Genomic DNA, 16930 nt, shown 5'->3' on the forward strand with positions numbered 1-16930 from the left:
TAGTCTCCCGCATTTTTGCACAAAGCGAAGCTCCGCCGTTTTCTATTCCTCTGGTAGTAAACCTTCGCACCATCCGCCTTGAAACTATGCCGTTAGTTCAAATTGTTGAATTGTCATCCATGTTGGTGAGCGCCTTGTTGATTACATCGTCCATGCCAGGGGCTGTATTGCGCTTGAGAATGTAAATGGCCGCCTTGACCGAGTAACTTGTTGTGTGCACCAGTGTAAGGTGGAACCACTTGGTTAGATTTATCAGGGAAATACCGGGTCTATAAGGCAGCAAGGATATGCTTGTCCCCACCGGGGCATGCGGGAATTATTCGAGCGAAGTTTTTGTGAAACTCCGTTTTACATTCCTCCGGAATAATGAGGTATAAACGCAATTTTTATGCCTAGCAAGTGCTGCGCGTACGCCTGAATGCTTCGTCAAAAGTTAGCGAGTTCTCTCGACATAATTTGTTGCCTATTCAGGTGCTTGTTTTGTGAGCTCAGAAATGTGTTCCTGAGTTTTTTATTGAAACGCTGGCCCCTCCATCGCTTCAAAAAATTGCGCCCACCTCCCCGCGAGGGGAACCCTGTTTAGATGCGACGCATCGTGGGGTTCACTTGGTGTTTCCGTTGGATTGATTCTGAAATCGCGTGAAACGTGTCGGGAACGCGTATGATTATGTTTTATGATTATTATTATGTTTTATTGGCCAATCTTGGTCACCAATTTTGGTCAATCTCTCTAAGTGATATGCTTGGGGCTTCGTTGTCGCAGCGACCTTTACTCCATCATTGTTGCTGTAAGTGGGAGCTTCTTTTCTTTTATTGCAAATGTTAATCATTGCCCGCTCATGCGTTGTATCAGTAGCATCTCGACGTAGTTTGAATGAGTCAAGGATATAAGGCGCGTTCGTAGCATTTGATTCTGTCTCGGTTTTGTGGGGCAGGGAAACTGGCCCGAATAGCTTAAAGTCCCACCCTAACTACAATAACGGTACATTCACTAATACATTTTAAAAGTCAGGCAGGCACACACACGCTTCAAGAAGATGCAACCAGTCCGGCGGCTGCGATTGCGCCGCATAGACACTGTACGCAAGCGCACATGTACCTCGCGTTCCTCCCACAGGGTCGTGGGATCGAAACCGGGCGCCGCTAACTATTATTTTTTTTATAGTGTAGGGGGAGGGGTGTGGACGGACAACAACGCCGAATGGAGGGACAAGGCGAGTGAATGAGATGCAGTCGCATCGAAAAGCCTCGCCGGGCTTCCTACATGTGCAGGAGGCGCGCGTCCGCGTTGGGAGTTCAAGTTGAAAGAAAGTGTTCGGTATGTAATTTAATGTCTTAGTTCAGTTGCTGGGTCCATTCTTGCAGTGTCAAAATGTTATTCTCAGATCTCTGGCTGCGTTCTTCGTGACATTTAGACCAATCCGCGACCTTTTCAGTGCCTGCAGTAGTTTTGAAATGCGTGCCTTAGATGTTGGTAGCTAGGATTGCCTGGTCACTTCCTTGATATTTTTGTAAGTTGGTACAGGAGGCTTGTGTGAAATTTATGGTACAGGTCAGATCAGGGTCGGTATCCCTCGCCGTGCTCGTACCTAATATGGTAGAACACAGGGGGATTGTGAGGATCGTAAGTTCGAGTTCCCCTTTGAGTTATACCGCATGTCGCCTCGAAGATTCGAGTATATGTACTCCCATAGCTGATATCCACATAAAAGCCTTCAGTGATGCGAAGAGGGTTAGCAGCCGTTTTGGAGGTAACCTGATCCATAACATTTTTTAGGGTTGCTTGACAACATCTTCGCCGGCAGTAGCTATTCAGATAGAAAATAAGTGTGCTTGCGACCTCCTGGTGTAATTTCATGCAGTATACCAATCTGTTCTGCTTGTTGGAGAGGGTGCGGTATGGTAGTCAGTCTTTGTCGACGAGCATAAGAAGGCTCGTGCGCGCGTCCGTGCTGTACTTGGTGTAACCTGGTAGGTGTGCCCTTGTGTTTGTTTCTTATATTTCTAAAATGTCAGGAGGGTTGGTGGATGAGGTGATACTTCGTGCAACGCAAGCGTACTTTAATTTAAACCCACTACAATCCAATTGCCAAATTGTGCTCGTCTAGTTATCTAGGTGGCCAGTGTCACATTGCTGAAGTTGGAAACCCATCTGGGCTACTGTCATTGCAAGGAGGTAGATCTTCTTAAAAGTAGTAGTGCATTTGATCACTGGTTAGTATGGCTGCGGCCTTCCAGGTGCTTTTCCGCTGCAGCCTCGAACACAGCTAACCTTACTCTATTTTAAGCCGTGATCTGCAAACACCACCGAGAACTGCTGCAGTTCACCCTTACCCTGTGTTGCAAACGGCCCTTGCTTGAGTGAAGTTAGCCTTACCTTTATTTTAACGCATTCGTCTGAAAACTCCACCGAAAACTGCTGCTGTTGAAAACTAGCCTGTGTTGTATACCGCAATGCTGGTCTTCTATACGGGAAGCGAGTTGGTCGAATTGCTACTGCAGTTGGGTGTGCATGGCTCCAAATTATTGCCGCATAATCTATTGAATCTCCTGAACTGCTGTCTTGAAAGTGTCGTCTACCGGTTGTATTGTAGCGTACTGTGAAAGGGGAGCGTTTTGTTCCGATTTAGAGATTGGTGTTGCAGTAGCGCCATTCACTGCAGGGTCAGTTGTGGATGCATCTGGTCTTTTCCTTTTGATCATGTGGGGCGCTTCCACATTTGTATTGGGTGTCTGGCCTACTTTGCGCGTTTCTTACTTGAATGATGTGAGGTCAGCCCGAATGCGAGTAATTTCTGTCTTCAGAGAGGCATTTTCCCCCTCAATTCCGGCTAGTTTGGTCTCGGTGCCTAACCTAAATGCGCGCTAGTGTGCTGATTGAGGGGATACAAGGGGGTTCCGAGATCCAGGATAGACGCACGGGTCCTATTTTGCGATGAAAACATTTTATGGAGCCATGCAGCAAAGAAAAGGTTAGGAAAGGCCCCGAGCCGGGGCATTACATCCGGTCGTCACCTCTATACTGAAGGCGGAAACGCGATGTTTGGATGTTTGGAGGTCGCCCTTTTAGTGCGTACCACTTACGCGTTCGCTACTGTGGTTTAATGGCATCGCCAACTTTGTAACCAAGCGAACTAAGGAAGCACAGAAGGCAGAAGTAAAACGGAGGGAGAAAGTGTGGCGAAAGTGTGAGGGACGGGCCGGTATGTCTCGGCGGCGAAGGCGACGCGCTACGAAATAACCGAGATAAAAAAAGGTGCAACCGAATATGAAGCCGCAGGAAACAAGAATGTGAGCCCGCAGCGCTACATAAGTCCTGCACGCGCTGCGTGATGCACGTGCATTGGTCCTTCCGCGTTCCCTTCGTTGCGTGCTCACCCGAATCACGTGACATTTGCGAAGGAGGTCCAAACAAGATTTATACGCGGCGACGTGCTGCGAGATAACGGCTAGTGGCTACCCGCTGGGCCGCGCAGTGACGTAAGGCTTTGGTGGACCGGCCTTCGGAGCCGTTACCGGGCGTGGTTGCCAGCGGCCTCCAGTGAGCGTGAAAAAAAGCATGCGACCTTCTGCACACTTCTCGCGAAGCGCCGGTGGCCGCAGATGCCTTTCCTAAGCTTTTCTTACCTCCGTGTATGGAGTGTATGGAGTCACCGGCGAACTGTTGCGAGTAGTGCCACCTGCAATGCTTTCAGCCCTTGTTTGGTAAACCGCGAAGTTATTGTTGGTGCTTTCTAAAACTTTACGTCATGCAATTTAGAAATATGGCAATATTTACGGCAATAGATGAAGATAAACTGTAACAAACAAAACTTGAAAGACTGACCGGTGAGCAGCGGCCGCCAGGGGCGCTCTCATGGTAGGTGTTCATGATCAGAAATGTTCTCCGAAAGATAGACCCCCTTCTGGCCCCTGACGACACACTTGTCTATTCAAGTACATGTGGTTTAATTAGGTACCAGTCGGACATGCTACCCGCGAGGCTTTATGGCACAGCAAATGCTGATATTGCGAAACTCAGAAACATAATTTTGAGGACGTAAGCCGTAAAAACAGAAAGCTTACCTCAGATTTGGGGGCTTGTCCATTCGAGTCGAAACAGCCAAGTCCGTTATTCAGGCATTTCTGTTTGTATCACGCATTCTGTTCGTACATGCGCGATTAGGAGGAAAACTCTGACGAGCCATAATCTATCCATCTATCTATCTATCTATCTATCTATCTATCTATCTATCTATCTATCTATCTATCTATCTATCTATCTATCTATCTATCTATCTATCTATCTATCTATCTATCTATCTATCTATCTATCTATCTATCTATCTATCTATCTATCTATCTATCTATCTATCTATCTATCTATCTATCCATTTATCTATCTATCTATCTATCTATCTATCTATCTATCTATCTATCTATCTATCTATCTATCTATCTATCTATCTATCTATCTATCTATCTATCTATCTATCTATCTATCTATCTATCTATCTATCTATCTATCTATCTCTTTCCCTCTCTTTCTCTAGTCAGGTAGCATAACACAAAAGATAAAACACAGGTCACTGCCGATGTGAAAAATAAAAATGACATTTCAACAGCACTAAAGCTCCCTTCTTCACAATAAAATTAGTCACTGGAATGCGCCGGTTTGAATCGCCCCCAGTAATCTTTTGAAACATTTGGCGTAGCCGGGATGCATGCAGCCGCCAGTCCTGTTAATTGTATGCAAACTCGTCTAGATATTGCGAATTCAGATTATATTATAGCGGTATGTAGAGCTTTCGAGTCACTTCACATGTTCCGCGATTGCATTGGAGACCGCGTTTTCTTTTAGAACATCGTGCTGATGTTGCTTCGGGCCTTTGCGAAAATTAGTGGATTCGCCTATGTATATTGTTTTTGTTTTCTATATCGTTCGCAGCTGGGGCTGTCCGTATTTGTCAAGGTAGTCTCCAGCATCTGCATCATTGTCTTCAGCAACTTCGTCAACTTGAGCCTCCCTGCCCGCCGGGACCTTCCAAAGAACGTCGCCAATACGACCTCCTAAGCTCGCCTATGCTACTGAGACTCGCAACCGTTTGTTGCAAAGGCCTTATACATCCAGTCGGCACATTTTCTTGCACGTTTCACACAATCGCCTGTCGCTCATCGTATGTGTTCGTACATAATTCTTACAGTGCGCTGGTAGATGCAGCGGAGGTCCGCTACATTAAAAATGGCATTCATTTATTGTTACGGCAGTGTCTAGTTCAGGAACCCCATACCCTAAACAAAAAGCATGACCCCGTTCATACGAGGAAGCTCCTCGGTGTGTGTGACATTATCTACATAATAAAGGTGTACATACAGTACGCATGTATACACAATACAGTAAAAGATAAGGGGAAACTTGTGGCGAGTGTCTTGTCTCTAGCGGCTCTTGTGGCAACTACATACGCGAGTAGCGAAGCTGTGCAAGATTTTGGATTCCGTAAGTGAGGAGTGATACTTATTTTGCAGTTGCAACAGACCTTTATTTTTTATAAATAAACGCATTTCTAATTTTGACGTGTCCATTCGCTTGCCTGGAACCTCTTGCATATACATTACCGCATGTTTTTCATTATTCCATGCGGAATAAAAATTATCTCAGTAGACAGATTTGTGATAGTTACATTTTTATTTTAGCCTTCACACATTTTAACAGCTAGACGTATGAGTAACAGAAAACGAGGACACCTCAGCTGTTGGTAGGCACATGCTGCCAGATAAACATTTCAACGCATGGTTCTCTCAATATCGCACCCTTTCACTTTTCCCATTTTCTTGCCTTGTTACCTTGACCCCTCTTACACTACCTTAACGGATGGTCATATCTACTCTCATGAAAGTGGGCATTGAATTTTATAGACTCCTTACGGCGTTTAGATAGGTTTAATAAAATGCCAGTACAAACTCAACTCTTGTCGACCGGGGTTTTTAGGAATTCAATAAACTCTGTATTGCGGAAACACCACAAGCATCCAATTGCCTTCAAGATAAAGAGTTTTAAGAGATTCCGTATGGCATTTCTATAGAGTGAACAAGGACTCCCAACTTATTCACAGCGGTTGTTGGAAAGTATATGAACCTTTTTTGTGAAAACACAACACGCATGCGATTGCTTTCAAGTTATCGGATTTTACTAGACCCCGTATTGCGCTTCTATGGCAGACAGACTACCAACTTATCAAATGGTCGCTAAAAAATCAACAAATTCTTTATTGCCAAATGGTAACAAGCAACCAAGTGTCTTGAAGACATTGAGTTGTAATGGATTCCATACTCCATTCATACAGAGTGAACTAAACTCAGAAGTTCTGGATCGACCACAATCAAACTATTGACTAGCCCTGTTAGCGCTAAAGTCAAAGGTGCTGCGCCCCCAGCTCCTCTCTGCGGGGCCCTCTTGAATTCTTCACTGTGACAGAATAACATTATCAACACAGGAAATAAAGGCTATTTTCCCTCTGGGGACTCGTCAGAATGTTACAGCAAAGCTGTAAATGGCTAGGATCCAGCAGATCGTCTCCGGTCCCAGAGCGATGTAGACAGGAATCGCTAGCGAGCGTAGCGCCACGTTGCGGAGCCCCCTCAAATCCCCGGAATCGTAAAACTGCGCGCCACACCCCCGGGGCATGGAAAAAATCATTGAAAATTAAAAAAAGGTCTTAGGGCCTTCATAGAGCATGCGCCGTGATTACCATACCCGTGCTATAAGAAATTTCTACCCGCGATTCCTGCGTGTTTTGTAGCGTAAGCTACACTGGCCGAGGTTGAGCAGTTTCGCGTGTGCCGTGAAGGACCGTTCTGCGCAAGCGCGAGGGGTATTGGATTGGATTGGATTCGATTCGATTGGATTGGCCTGGCTTGGCTTGGATTGGATTTAGATTGGATTGAAGTAGATTGTGTTGGATTGTGTTGCGTCATAGCCACGGGAGACGCACTGGCGCCGGCGCGTGCCCAGGTGTGCGCCTCAATTGCGCAGTAGCTAAGTTGGACGCTGCGTCGGAGCCGCTTGATAGCCGTTTCACGTGGCTCGTGAAGACCCGTGCTGAGCGCGAGAAGCAGTGACTGGACAGGACTGGACTTTCAGATTATAACCAGGAACAATGCTCAATCGCAAATTACAAACAAATTCCGAACAAACAAATTACAATTCGTGCACCCCTTGGACTACGACCCAGTTAAACCTCACGTTGAGGCTCGGCACCGCAGCTTTGCTGGCCATCCCTCTTCACGGGGTGGAAGGGCTCTGAATGTTTTTCTGAGAGATCTAAAATTATAAAATTTAAGCAAACCATTTGAAATAAAATATAGACACCCGTAAATGAACCAGACGTGTAGAGCGCAAAAGTTGGATAAAAGACGAACAAAGACGACAGGGGCTTCGGGGCTTCGGCTTCGGGGCTTCGGCTTCGGCTCTTGTCTGAGTTTCGTGGATCGCACGTCTCGATTAACGTTTCTATTGGCCTAAAAGTCTGTGCGTCGCGTACATACCTCGTCAGCATATCTGCGTACTTGGGCAAAACGCTGCCAGTTCTAACGTGCACGTGGAGTGGCTCCTCGAAACTACTGTAGTGTCTTATTTCTCAAGCTCTTGACATCTATAGGATCAGTGCTGCGCTCACTGCTATATGGTTTCAGCCGTGCAGTGTACGAAACTAAAAAATCCCGCCATCTCCACGAATTGAATGATGATGAGAGGGGCGAAGCTAAAATGCTTATCGGTAAAACCGTGAAACATTCGCCCACATATCATATAAAGACTCGACACGTCAAGCTTTCCACCGCTCCGTTGACAAGCCCGTCTACGACGTCGATGCTTGTGGTGATTATGTAGGGCTTGTTTAGGACGATGAGAATCTCCATGTGTAAGTTGGCGAATTCGGTGTGTGACATTTTAGCTACCTTGGCCGTCGCCTTCTGCAGAGCGTCTTGTGTCGCGTACCCCCGGTACGTGTCTCAAGCTCGCAGGCGACGTAGGACAACCTCTTCTTCTTCCTCTCATCCTTATTGGGTAGCAACGAACGCGTTGAACGTTTTGACCTCTTCGGCCAATCTTTGGTTGCCAATCCCTAGGGGGATCCTGCCACAATCATCATCATTCCGCCGTGTACGGCAGCAACGAGGGACGGGACAGGGCCCGAGCAAGTCTTGAGCTCGCAGGCGACGAACAACAACCTCTTCTTCTTCCTTTCCTCCTTGTTGGGTAGCAACGAACGCGTTGAATGTTATGACCTCTTCGGCCATTTTTTGGTTGGGAAATCCCTAGGGAGATCCTGCCACAATCATAATCAATGTGCCGTGTACAATGTGCCGTGTACGGCCGGGACAGGGCCCGAGCAAGAGGACCTTCGCCCCTAAAAGTTTCGCACTGCGTTGCCGCTGAGTGTACAAGCTCTGACAGAAATTTACAGGAGTTTAGGCCATTCTGCTCGGATATATTGTCTCTCACAATAACCTTGAAAACGACCGCAGCAACAACCTTTCGTCATCACTGACAAACCGTCACTTTCTGCTTAGCCCTGTTCTCATACGATAGCGATAGCTCGCTGGCACAGATGATTTTTGTAAGCTGGTGAACAGATAGAAGAACGTGTCAGTTTTCCTCCGCACCTCCCATTCAAGTGTCAGGAAAACTGTAGCATAATACTGCAGCATTATCCTTGCTGTTTTCATCTGGGTGTAAACATATTGTGTACAACACTATAAAAGGCTTCGCCCGGCGTTGTCGGTCAGCTTATCAGCTCTGACAGAGACATTTCTTAAGGCTACGCCAACACGCTCGGGCACATCAGCCCTCTCAAATTTGTTAAAAACGACCCCAGCAACATCCTTTCGTCATCGGTGCCAAACATTACTCCCTGGTGAGCCCTTTTGACATTATACAGCGATAGCTGAGCTGAGATATGTTTTTTTTAAGTCGGCATAGAGTACCGCGACCACTGTGCCACAATTTCTTTTTTCTCAAATCCACGAAATGTTCATACTTCCAGCGTTTCCGGCTGCTTAATCCGTTTGAGGAAGTCGTCAGAGGAACTGGCGTATCCACTCGACGAAGACGGCCACCTTGGTGTAGCCGCCGAAGTAGTTGGGCACCCCGCAGACACGGGGTCCCCCCCAGCTGACGATGCCCTCGAGCACCCAGACGCGCTGGCCGGTCACCGTCTCGGACATAAAGGCGAACGGGCCACCGCTGTCGCCCATGCACGCGTCCACGTGGCCGTTGACGTAGCCGCCGCAGAACATGTTGGGCGTCACCGTGACCGAGATGCGGCCCTCGCGGTAGGCGCGCTCGCACTCCTTCACCGATACCACGGGAATCACGGCCTGCCGGAGCACGTCCGCGAAGCTCTGGTTCTCCGTTAGGCCCCAGCCGGTTATCTGGCGTAGGAGAAAAATGTATCAGGCATTGAGATGACACGTGCAAAGTCGTCATCAAAGAAGTCGATGATACGACCTTTCGAGAAGAGATAGACCAGGTCGTCGTTTTTCTGGATCACATGTCCCCCCGAGGGCAAAACTCGGGATCCAGCACCTAATAACGGACAATGCATTGTGTTTTATACCTTATATATAGCTCATTGTCGACCCATCCACCACTACAGTCTTGGGTGGAACGAGATCATGCTCGTATCGAATATATGCCGATCACTCTCTACCGCCTATTCCCAGAAAAGAAATTTTAGTCCCGCTCATACCCGCTTTTGCGATGACAACGCAGACGACTGTACGTTTGACGTCTGCACGCACGGAAATCCAAGTTTCGCTTTGAGCCAGGCATGCATGCCAATTCTCATGATCAAAGCAGTGCCCATGATCCAAGGGTGTATGCCGTCTCAAATGGACGGTTTCAAGATGGGCGATTGGTGCATGCCTCAATGAGACAGTGCAAAGATGGGATATGTTGAAGAAGTAAGTCGGAGATACTCCTAAGGGGAGATTATGATTGCAACATAGCAGGAAGGCACCGTGTATAGGCAACGCGGATTGCACGTATACAGCATGTACATGTGGGGAAAAAAACTAGGCCACTGAAGACCGAGAATCACATGTGTTGATCAATGTTAGCTTGGAAGGTGTGCTTATCTGATCACTGTAGCGCAGTGATACAAACTACGCCCATAAACTGTGTGGTGTTTTATGCGACAAACAACTTTCGCGTGCAAACCTGTTTACACTAATTCTGGACGCAGTGAGAGTCCATGCGTGTAGGTTGGTTGGTTGAACTTTATTTGAGCCCATAAAGGGGTCACCATCAAGGTGGCCAATGGGGCGGTCCCCTATTCTCGGGGCCCGTATGCTTCCAGCACCTCCACGCCCCGAGCCACGAGGGCTATGTGGGTCGGCACGGTAGGGCTGGACCGCAAGATCTCCCATCGCTCTTTGGGTGAAGGGTTGGGTGAGGTGAGGGAGGTGGGTGGTGATGGGGGTAGAATCTGTGGGATGGGGCTCTTGAGGGACGTGCACTCTGCAATGACGTGACGCAGAGTGCCTCTTTCTTGTTTGCAGAATGGGCATGTGTCATCATACCGATTTGGAAACATCTTATGTAGCATTGTTGGATGTACTAATGACCCTGCCTGTATTCTTCGTAGTATTGTTTGCTCTTTTCGTGTTAGTGAACGGTGAGGCTCTGGTAGTGTACACCGATCCTCTCTGTACATCTGTGTTATGTCTGTGTAGCTCGTGACCGGGATCGGGTCGTCCTCCCCTCCGCTTGACTCCTCGTGTGCCCGGCGTGTCATCTCTCGGGCATGGTAGTCAGCGATGGTGTTGCCAACTAGTGAGGAGTGAGCCGGGGTCCACACGAGCTCGACGGCTTGTCCCGGTGGCTCTTTCTTGTTTACGATCGCTAGTGCCGAGGAGGAGATGGAGCCCCTTCGGTAGCTGCTATATGCTTTCTTGCTATCCGTCACCACAACCTTGACGCCGGGTTGAACGAGCGCCAAGGCTATGGCCACTTCTTCCGCAGTCGTGGATTCCCTGGTCCTCGTCGAAGCCGAGACGACCAGTCGGTCTCTCGTTGTCACAACCGCTGCCGCCCGGTCGCTGCCCTTTTGAAGGGAAGCGTCTGCGTAGAGGACGCGGGAGTTTCCCCCCAATCTTCGCGCTAGAGCTGTTGTCCTGGCTTTTCGTCTGTCATCGTCTATTCCCGGTGCCATGTTTCTTGGGAGCGGCTTCGATGTGAGCGCTTCCCGCCATTTTTCTGGTAGTTTACTTGTCGTTAGTGTGGGTTCGACTGTCCATCCCAACTTCTGGAGTACCTGTCTTCCGTGCTCGGTCTGACTAAGCCGTACTCTCTGACTAGAAAGGTGGGCCTCCACAAGTTCGTCGATGGTGTTGTGGACCCCCATCTGATACAAGCGTGGGCAGCTAGACATTCGCTGACTCGCAGATGGAAACGCCAGCGAAGAAACAGGAAGCTAGCACGACGCATTGCTCTCCTGAACAAGCAGATTGCTGAATACGCAGCGAAGCTCTGTAGAGAGAACTGGCACAAGATGTGCGAAAGACTACAGGGACAGCTATCGGCGGGAAAGACGTGGAAGCTACTACGCCACCTTATAGACCCGGCACAGAGCAAGACGGCTGCCAACCGAAACCTTACCAAGGTACTCAACACGTACGACGGTAACGAAAGCGAACTCTTCAGGGCACTCAAGAAGAGATACCTGCAGACTGAAAAAGGAGTTCACCCAATACCCGAACAGTATGAGGGACCGGAAAACGGCGAGCTAGACAGACCCTTCACCATGGCGGAGCTCTGGTCGGCAATAGATGAAAGCAACAAGAAGAGCGCACCAGGGACGGACAACATAACGTACAAGCATCTTTCCAACATGTGCGGCAAGACAGCGAGCGAACTCCTTAGGTATATCAACAATGCCTGGGAGACCTCAAAGCTACCACACAAATGGAAAGAGGCGGAAATAAGATTCATACCGAAGCCAGGGAAGCCCCCGTCAGTAGACAACCTGCGCCCGATATCGCTGACCTCCTGCGTCGGAAAGGTTATGGAGCGAATGGTGCTACGGCGGTTACAGGGATACCTGGAAGATACAGGACAAATTCCAGCTACAATGTTTGGCTTCCGAAAACACCTTGGAACGCAGGACGTCATGGTGCAGCTCCACGAGTTGGTAGTCAAGCAAGCCACGAAGAACGGACCAAGAGCCATCCTAGCCTTAGACCTCAAAGGAGCGTTCGACAATGTGACGCACACCAGCGTGTTGCGAAACCTCAACAAGACGGGGTGCGGGCGCAGAACATTCAAATACATTCAAGACTTCCTCACGGACAGGACTGCGACAATAGCCATCGGCGGGACGAAATCAGACCCCATAACACTAGGGGAAAGAGGCACTCCTCAAGGGCCTGTGATTTCACCCTTGCTTTTCAACCTGGCCCTCTTACCCCTGCCAGGGCTATTAGAGCAAATAGAAGGAATAGACCACGCCTTCTACGCAGATGACATTACGGTATGGACGACAAGAGCCGGATCTGAAGGGTGGATGGAGGAAACACTACAACAAACAGCCATGACGGTACACCAATATGCCAAATCGTGTGGCCTGAGCTGCGCACCGCAGAAGTCCGAGCTCTTGCTCGTCCAACCAGGTGTCAACAACAAGATAAGATGCAGTATCACTGTCCAAATCGATGGAGTTGAAGTCAAGCCAACCCAACAGTGTCGTATACTGGGATTGATGCTACGGAACGATGGGAAAGCAGACGCAGCGATCGCTAAGGTCCGAACAACGACCGAGCAAGTGCTGGGTATGCTCCGGCGAGTAGCAAACCGCAACCGTGGCATCAAGGAAGACGACGCCATCCGTCTAGTACGGGCCTTCGTCATCTCGCGGATTACGTATTCAGCACCGTACCTGCAGATGACGAGGACACAGCGAGAGGCACTAAACGTACTAATACGAAAGGCAATGAAACAGGCTCTGGGACTCCCCATATATATATATATATATATATATATATATATATATATATATATATATATATATATCCATGCGTGTAACACTTCACTAAAGTATATTGTGAAGTGTTTTATAGGAAATGACACTCTTCTGTAGGGGTATGCAGCAAAGATCGAGGGCGAGGAAGAAAAAACGAAATCATCGTCTTCAGACAGCGCGGGCTGGTGCCTGGCTCTCGCTGCTCGAGCGCTTTGAGGCTAAAGCCTTCACCGTCGCTCTTGGTGCTTTCAGTGTAATTGAACTACAAGTCCACCACCCACACCCCGGAGCACTTATTTGCTGTACGCTACACTGGTGGTGGTGCGAGGTAACTACACCTAATGTCCAGGACCCCTCCTGGCAGCCTGGTACGGCCACCCTTTGTTGACACCCCGGTTCATCGGAGTAGCCACCGCGAACTCGGCCTGTCTCCTGGGTGCGGCCTTATTTCCAGTGACGCGCCAAGACGCCGAGTGCTTCAACCTCAATTAATGGCGCAAACAGTAGCCTCTCAAGTTACATTTCATCAGCCACGCACTCCGGCCACCTTCCACGGCGATGTGTTCGAAGACGTCGAGGACTGGCTGGAGCAGCTTGAACGCGTCGCCTCGTTTATCCAGGGGGACCCTGAACAAAAACTTAGGAATGCGTACTACTCGCTGGACGACGGCGCCAGAACCTGGTACGAGAACCGGGTGGACAGCTTGTTAGCATCAGATAAACTTCGGCCGCAGCTTCAGGAGAGGTTTGCCAGCACAGATCACCTGGACCGCGCTCAGTGGCTTCTGTAAACCCTAATTCAAAAGCCCAACCAGTCGCCGGTGGCAAAGTTCACTGTCCGGATCAGCATAGCAGACGCTACTTTCGTCGGCACTTCCGTGGTCCTCGCGCACTGCTGTCGCGAGCTCATTTTACGAATGAATTTTTACGAGAGTATAACGCTGGAATCGATGTGCGCGAGCGCTTAATCGCCTTCTGGTTGTGCCACCGACAGCCAGAACGCCCAGAGTGTCGCTCATCATTAAGGGTTATCAACGACGACGTCAACTTACCGCCGCGGTCCTGCATGCTCGTTTTCGTCAACTGCGATATGCGCTGCACTGTCGACGACATCGCAGAACATATCCATGTGCTTTTATTCGGTCGCGGCACTGCACTTGCCCGAGGTGTCCTGCACTTAGTCGACAGCAATCCAGAATTATTGCTGACAAATTTCAGTAATGAGCGCCGACACCTCACCAAAGGTACAGGAGTCACCTATTTCGAGGACATTGCTGGTGACGAAGACTGCTTCGCCTTACAAGGCGGCCCGCCTCGAGAGAGCGTCCCTTTACCGGAATCTGTCCCCTCGAGCTTGTCGCTCACAGAATGCCCAGCACCTCTCGAACTGCAAATGAAGTTTAGGGATTTCTTCTCTTCGACATCTGCTGTGCGACCGACGCCACTCACAATGCATCGCACCATCACTGATGACGCTGTAAGACGTCTCGCCAGAACTGTCATCGTGTGTCTACCAAGAAACGTCGAGCACTTCGTAGCCAAGTGAAGCAAATGTTGCGAGCCGATGTCATTCAGCCATTTCGAAGTCCGTGGACGTCGTCCATCGTTTTGGTTAAAAAGGAGGACGGCGCTTTAAAGTTTTAAGTAGATTTCAGTAAGGTGAACCAAGTGACTAAAAAATACGTGCATCCATTGCCCCGAATTGACGACCTGCTTCGCCATGCCCGTAACATTTTCTCCATCAATTTGAAGACGGGTAGTGAAAGATCGACGTAGATGAGTGCTATTGCGAGAAGACCGCCTTCATAACACTAGATAGACCTTACGAGTTTAAAGTCGTACCCTTTGGTTTGGGTTCGGCGCTGGCATGGACACCGTCTTGTCCGGCCTGAAGTGGCAGGAATGCATTGTGTACCTGGACCATGTCATCGTTTTCTCAACATTTGCAGAACACCTGAAAGGACTCTCGTCAGTTATTCGTGCCGTACGAGCCGCCGGTCTCACCATGGAAGCAGAAAAGTGCCATTCCGGTTATGAAAAGTTCCGTTACCTCGACCACGCTGTCAGTCATGCCGGAGTCAGACCGATCCTAAAAAGGTAGCCGCTATCTCCGATTTCCCGACGCCCAAGCACAAAAGTGCCTTTCGACGATTTCTAGGCCTGTGTTTTTGTTACCGGCGCTTCATAGCGAACTTCTCACACATCGCGGCTCTACTAAACTGGCTTACCCGTAACGATGTCCATTTCGCATGGACCAATGCGAGCAAGGTTCTTTCGAGGACCGGCAGCAGCGTTTGCAAGAGCCACCTGTACTCGCCAATTTTGATGAAGACGCTGCAACCACAATTCATACTGATGCCAGCAATGTCGGCCCAGGTACCGTTCTCACCCAATGGCAAGACTGTGCTGAAAGAGTTGTTGCTTATACAAGCAGGACATTGTCCCGCGCAGAGACCAAGTGTTCGGCCATTGAAAAGGAATGTCTGCCTGTTGTACGAGCAGTCTTGAAATTGAACCCGTACCTGTACGGCCGTCCGTTCAAGGTAGGGAGCGACCACCACTCACTCGGTTGGTTGGAAAATTCAAAACACCCTACTGGCCGCCTGGCCCGCTGAACCTGCGACTTCAAGGGATCGACCTGGCTTTTCTTGGAGCAATCTATGCCCCAACATTGTCTACACAAAAGAGGGAATACGCCCAGCTGCAACCACTTGTGCACTTTTTGGAAGGATGCTCTGCACAGACGCCGGCGCTCTTCGCGCGCGGGCGTTTGTTGCTTTTGCTTATGGAACAACATCCTTTACAAACAAAGCTTTGGTCCAAACGGCAGAGGCGACATTTTAGTTGCCCCTGCGTGTCTTCAGCACGAAATACTGCGGCCCTGTTATGACCAGCTGACTGCGGGTCACCTTGGGTATGCGCGTACCACTTCCCAAATCAAGCAAAACTACTACTACTCGCGACAGAGACACAGTACATTAGTTCCTGCCAGGAATGTTAGCGACAGAAAACATCGCATGGCCGGCCAGCTGGTTTTCAACCTGTACAGACACAAACACACCTTTTTAACAATCCGCTAGACTTTTTGAGCCCCTTCCCATTCCCCCATTCGTGAAATAAGGGCATCATCGTCACGACCGATCACCTTATCCGAAATTTCCAAACAAAAGCTCTTCAGCATTGCACTGCTATCGAAATGGTTCCTTTTTACATGAACGATATTTTGCTGCGCCATGGAGCAGCAGAAATTTTGATTACAGACAGGGGAACCGCATTGAACTCGGCGTTACTATACGCCATCATATACCTCACCGATAATTCACTCCGAAATTCTACGGCCTACCGCCCACAAACCAACCGCCTGACCACACGCGTAAACAAAACTATTGCAGACATGCTAAGCATGTACGTCGACTTAGAACACTAATATTGGGACGCAATGCTTCGATACGTGACGTTTGCCAGAAACAACGCCCGGAACGAAGCCACGCCCATGACGCCATTCCCTCTCCTGTATGGACGCGAGGCAGCAACCATGCTGGATGCCATGCCCCGTGACGACAATAGTTATGCCGACGAAACTCCGCCAGTGACAGCTCAGCGCTGCAAAGAGGCGCGGCAGCTCACTCGGTACCACATCAGAGAACAGCAGATGCACGATTGGTCTCTTTACAATGGCCGTCACAGGCACGCTTCCTTCGAGCCTGGCTACCATTTATTTGTATGGACCCCAATCCGACATCGAGGGCTGAGCGAGAAACATATGAAACGCTATTATGGACCCTACAGAGTTCTGAAACACCTGAGTGTGATGTCATATACGAAGCTATTCTGGAAGACTGTGTTTCAACCAGGCGTCGCCATCTCCGATCAGAAGTTGCCCCGTTTCGCGAAGAAACTCAAGGAGGGAGCGATAATGGGGTCCCCAAATC

General features: G+C 49.1%; 1 protein-coding gene across 1 annotated transcript in view; it reads right to left on the reverse strand.

Annotated features, from left to right (window-relative positions):
• Nucleotides 1–9057: 9057 nt before the first annotated feature.
• The window catches only part of LOC144146423 (clotting factor C-like), a 34175-nt gene continuing 26302 nt past the window's right edge, over nt 9058–16930 (reverse strand). The window contains exon 8 of the mRNA XM_077678377.1: nt 9058–9411. Coding sequence (XP_077534503.1) covers nt 9058–9411 — 354 coding nt within the window. The remainder of the gene's footprint in view (nt 9412–16930) is intronic.

Source organism: Haemaphysalis longicornis, unplaced genomic scaffold (genome assembly GCF_048455015.1).
Source record: "Haemaphysalis longicornis isolate Haplotype H1 unplaced genomic scaffold, Haemaphysalis longicornis Haplotype H1 scaffold_7, whole genome shotgun sequence".
Classification (NCBI taxonomy): Eukaryota; Metazoa; Arthropoda; class Arachnida; order Ixodida; family Ixodidae; genus Haemaphysalis; species Haemaphysalis longicornis.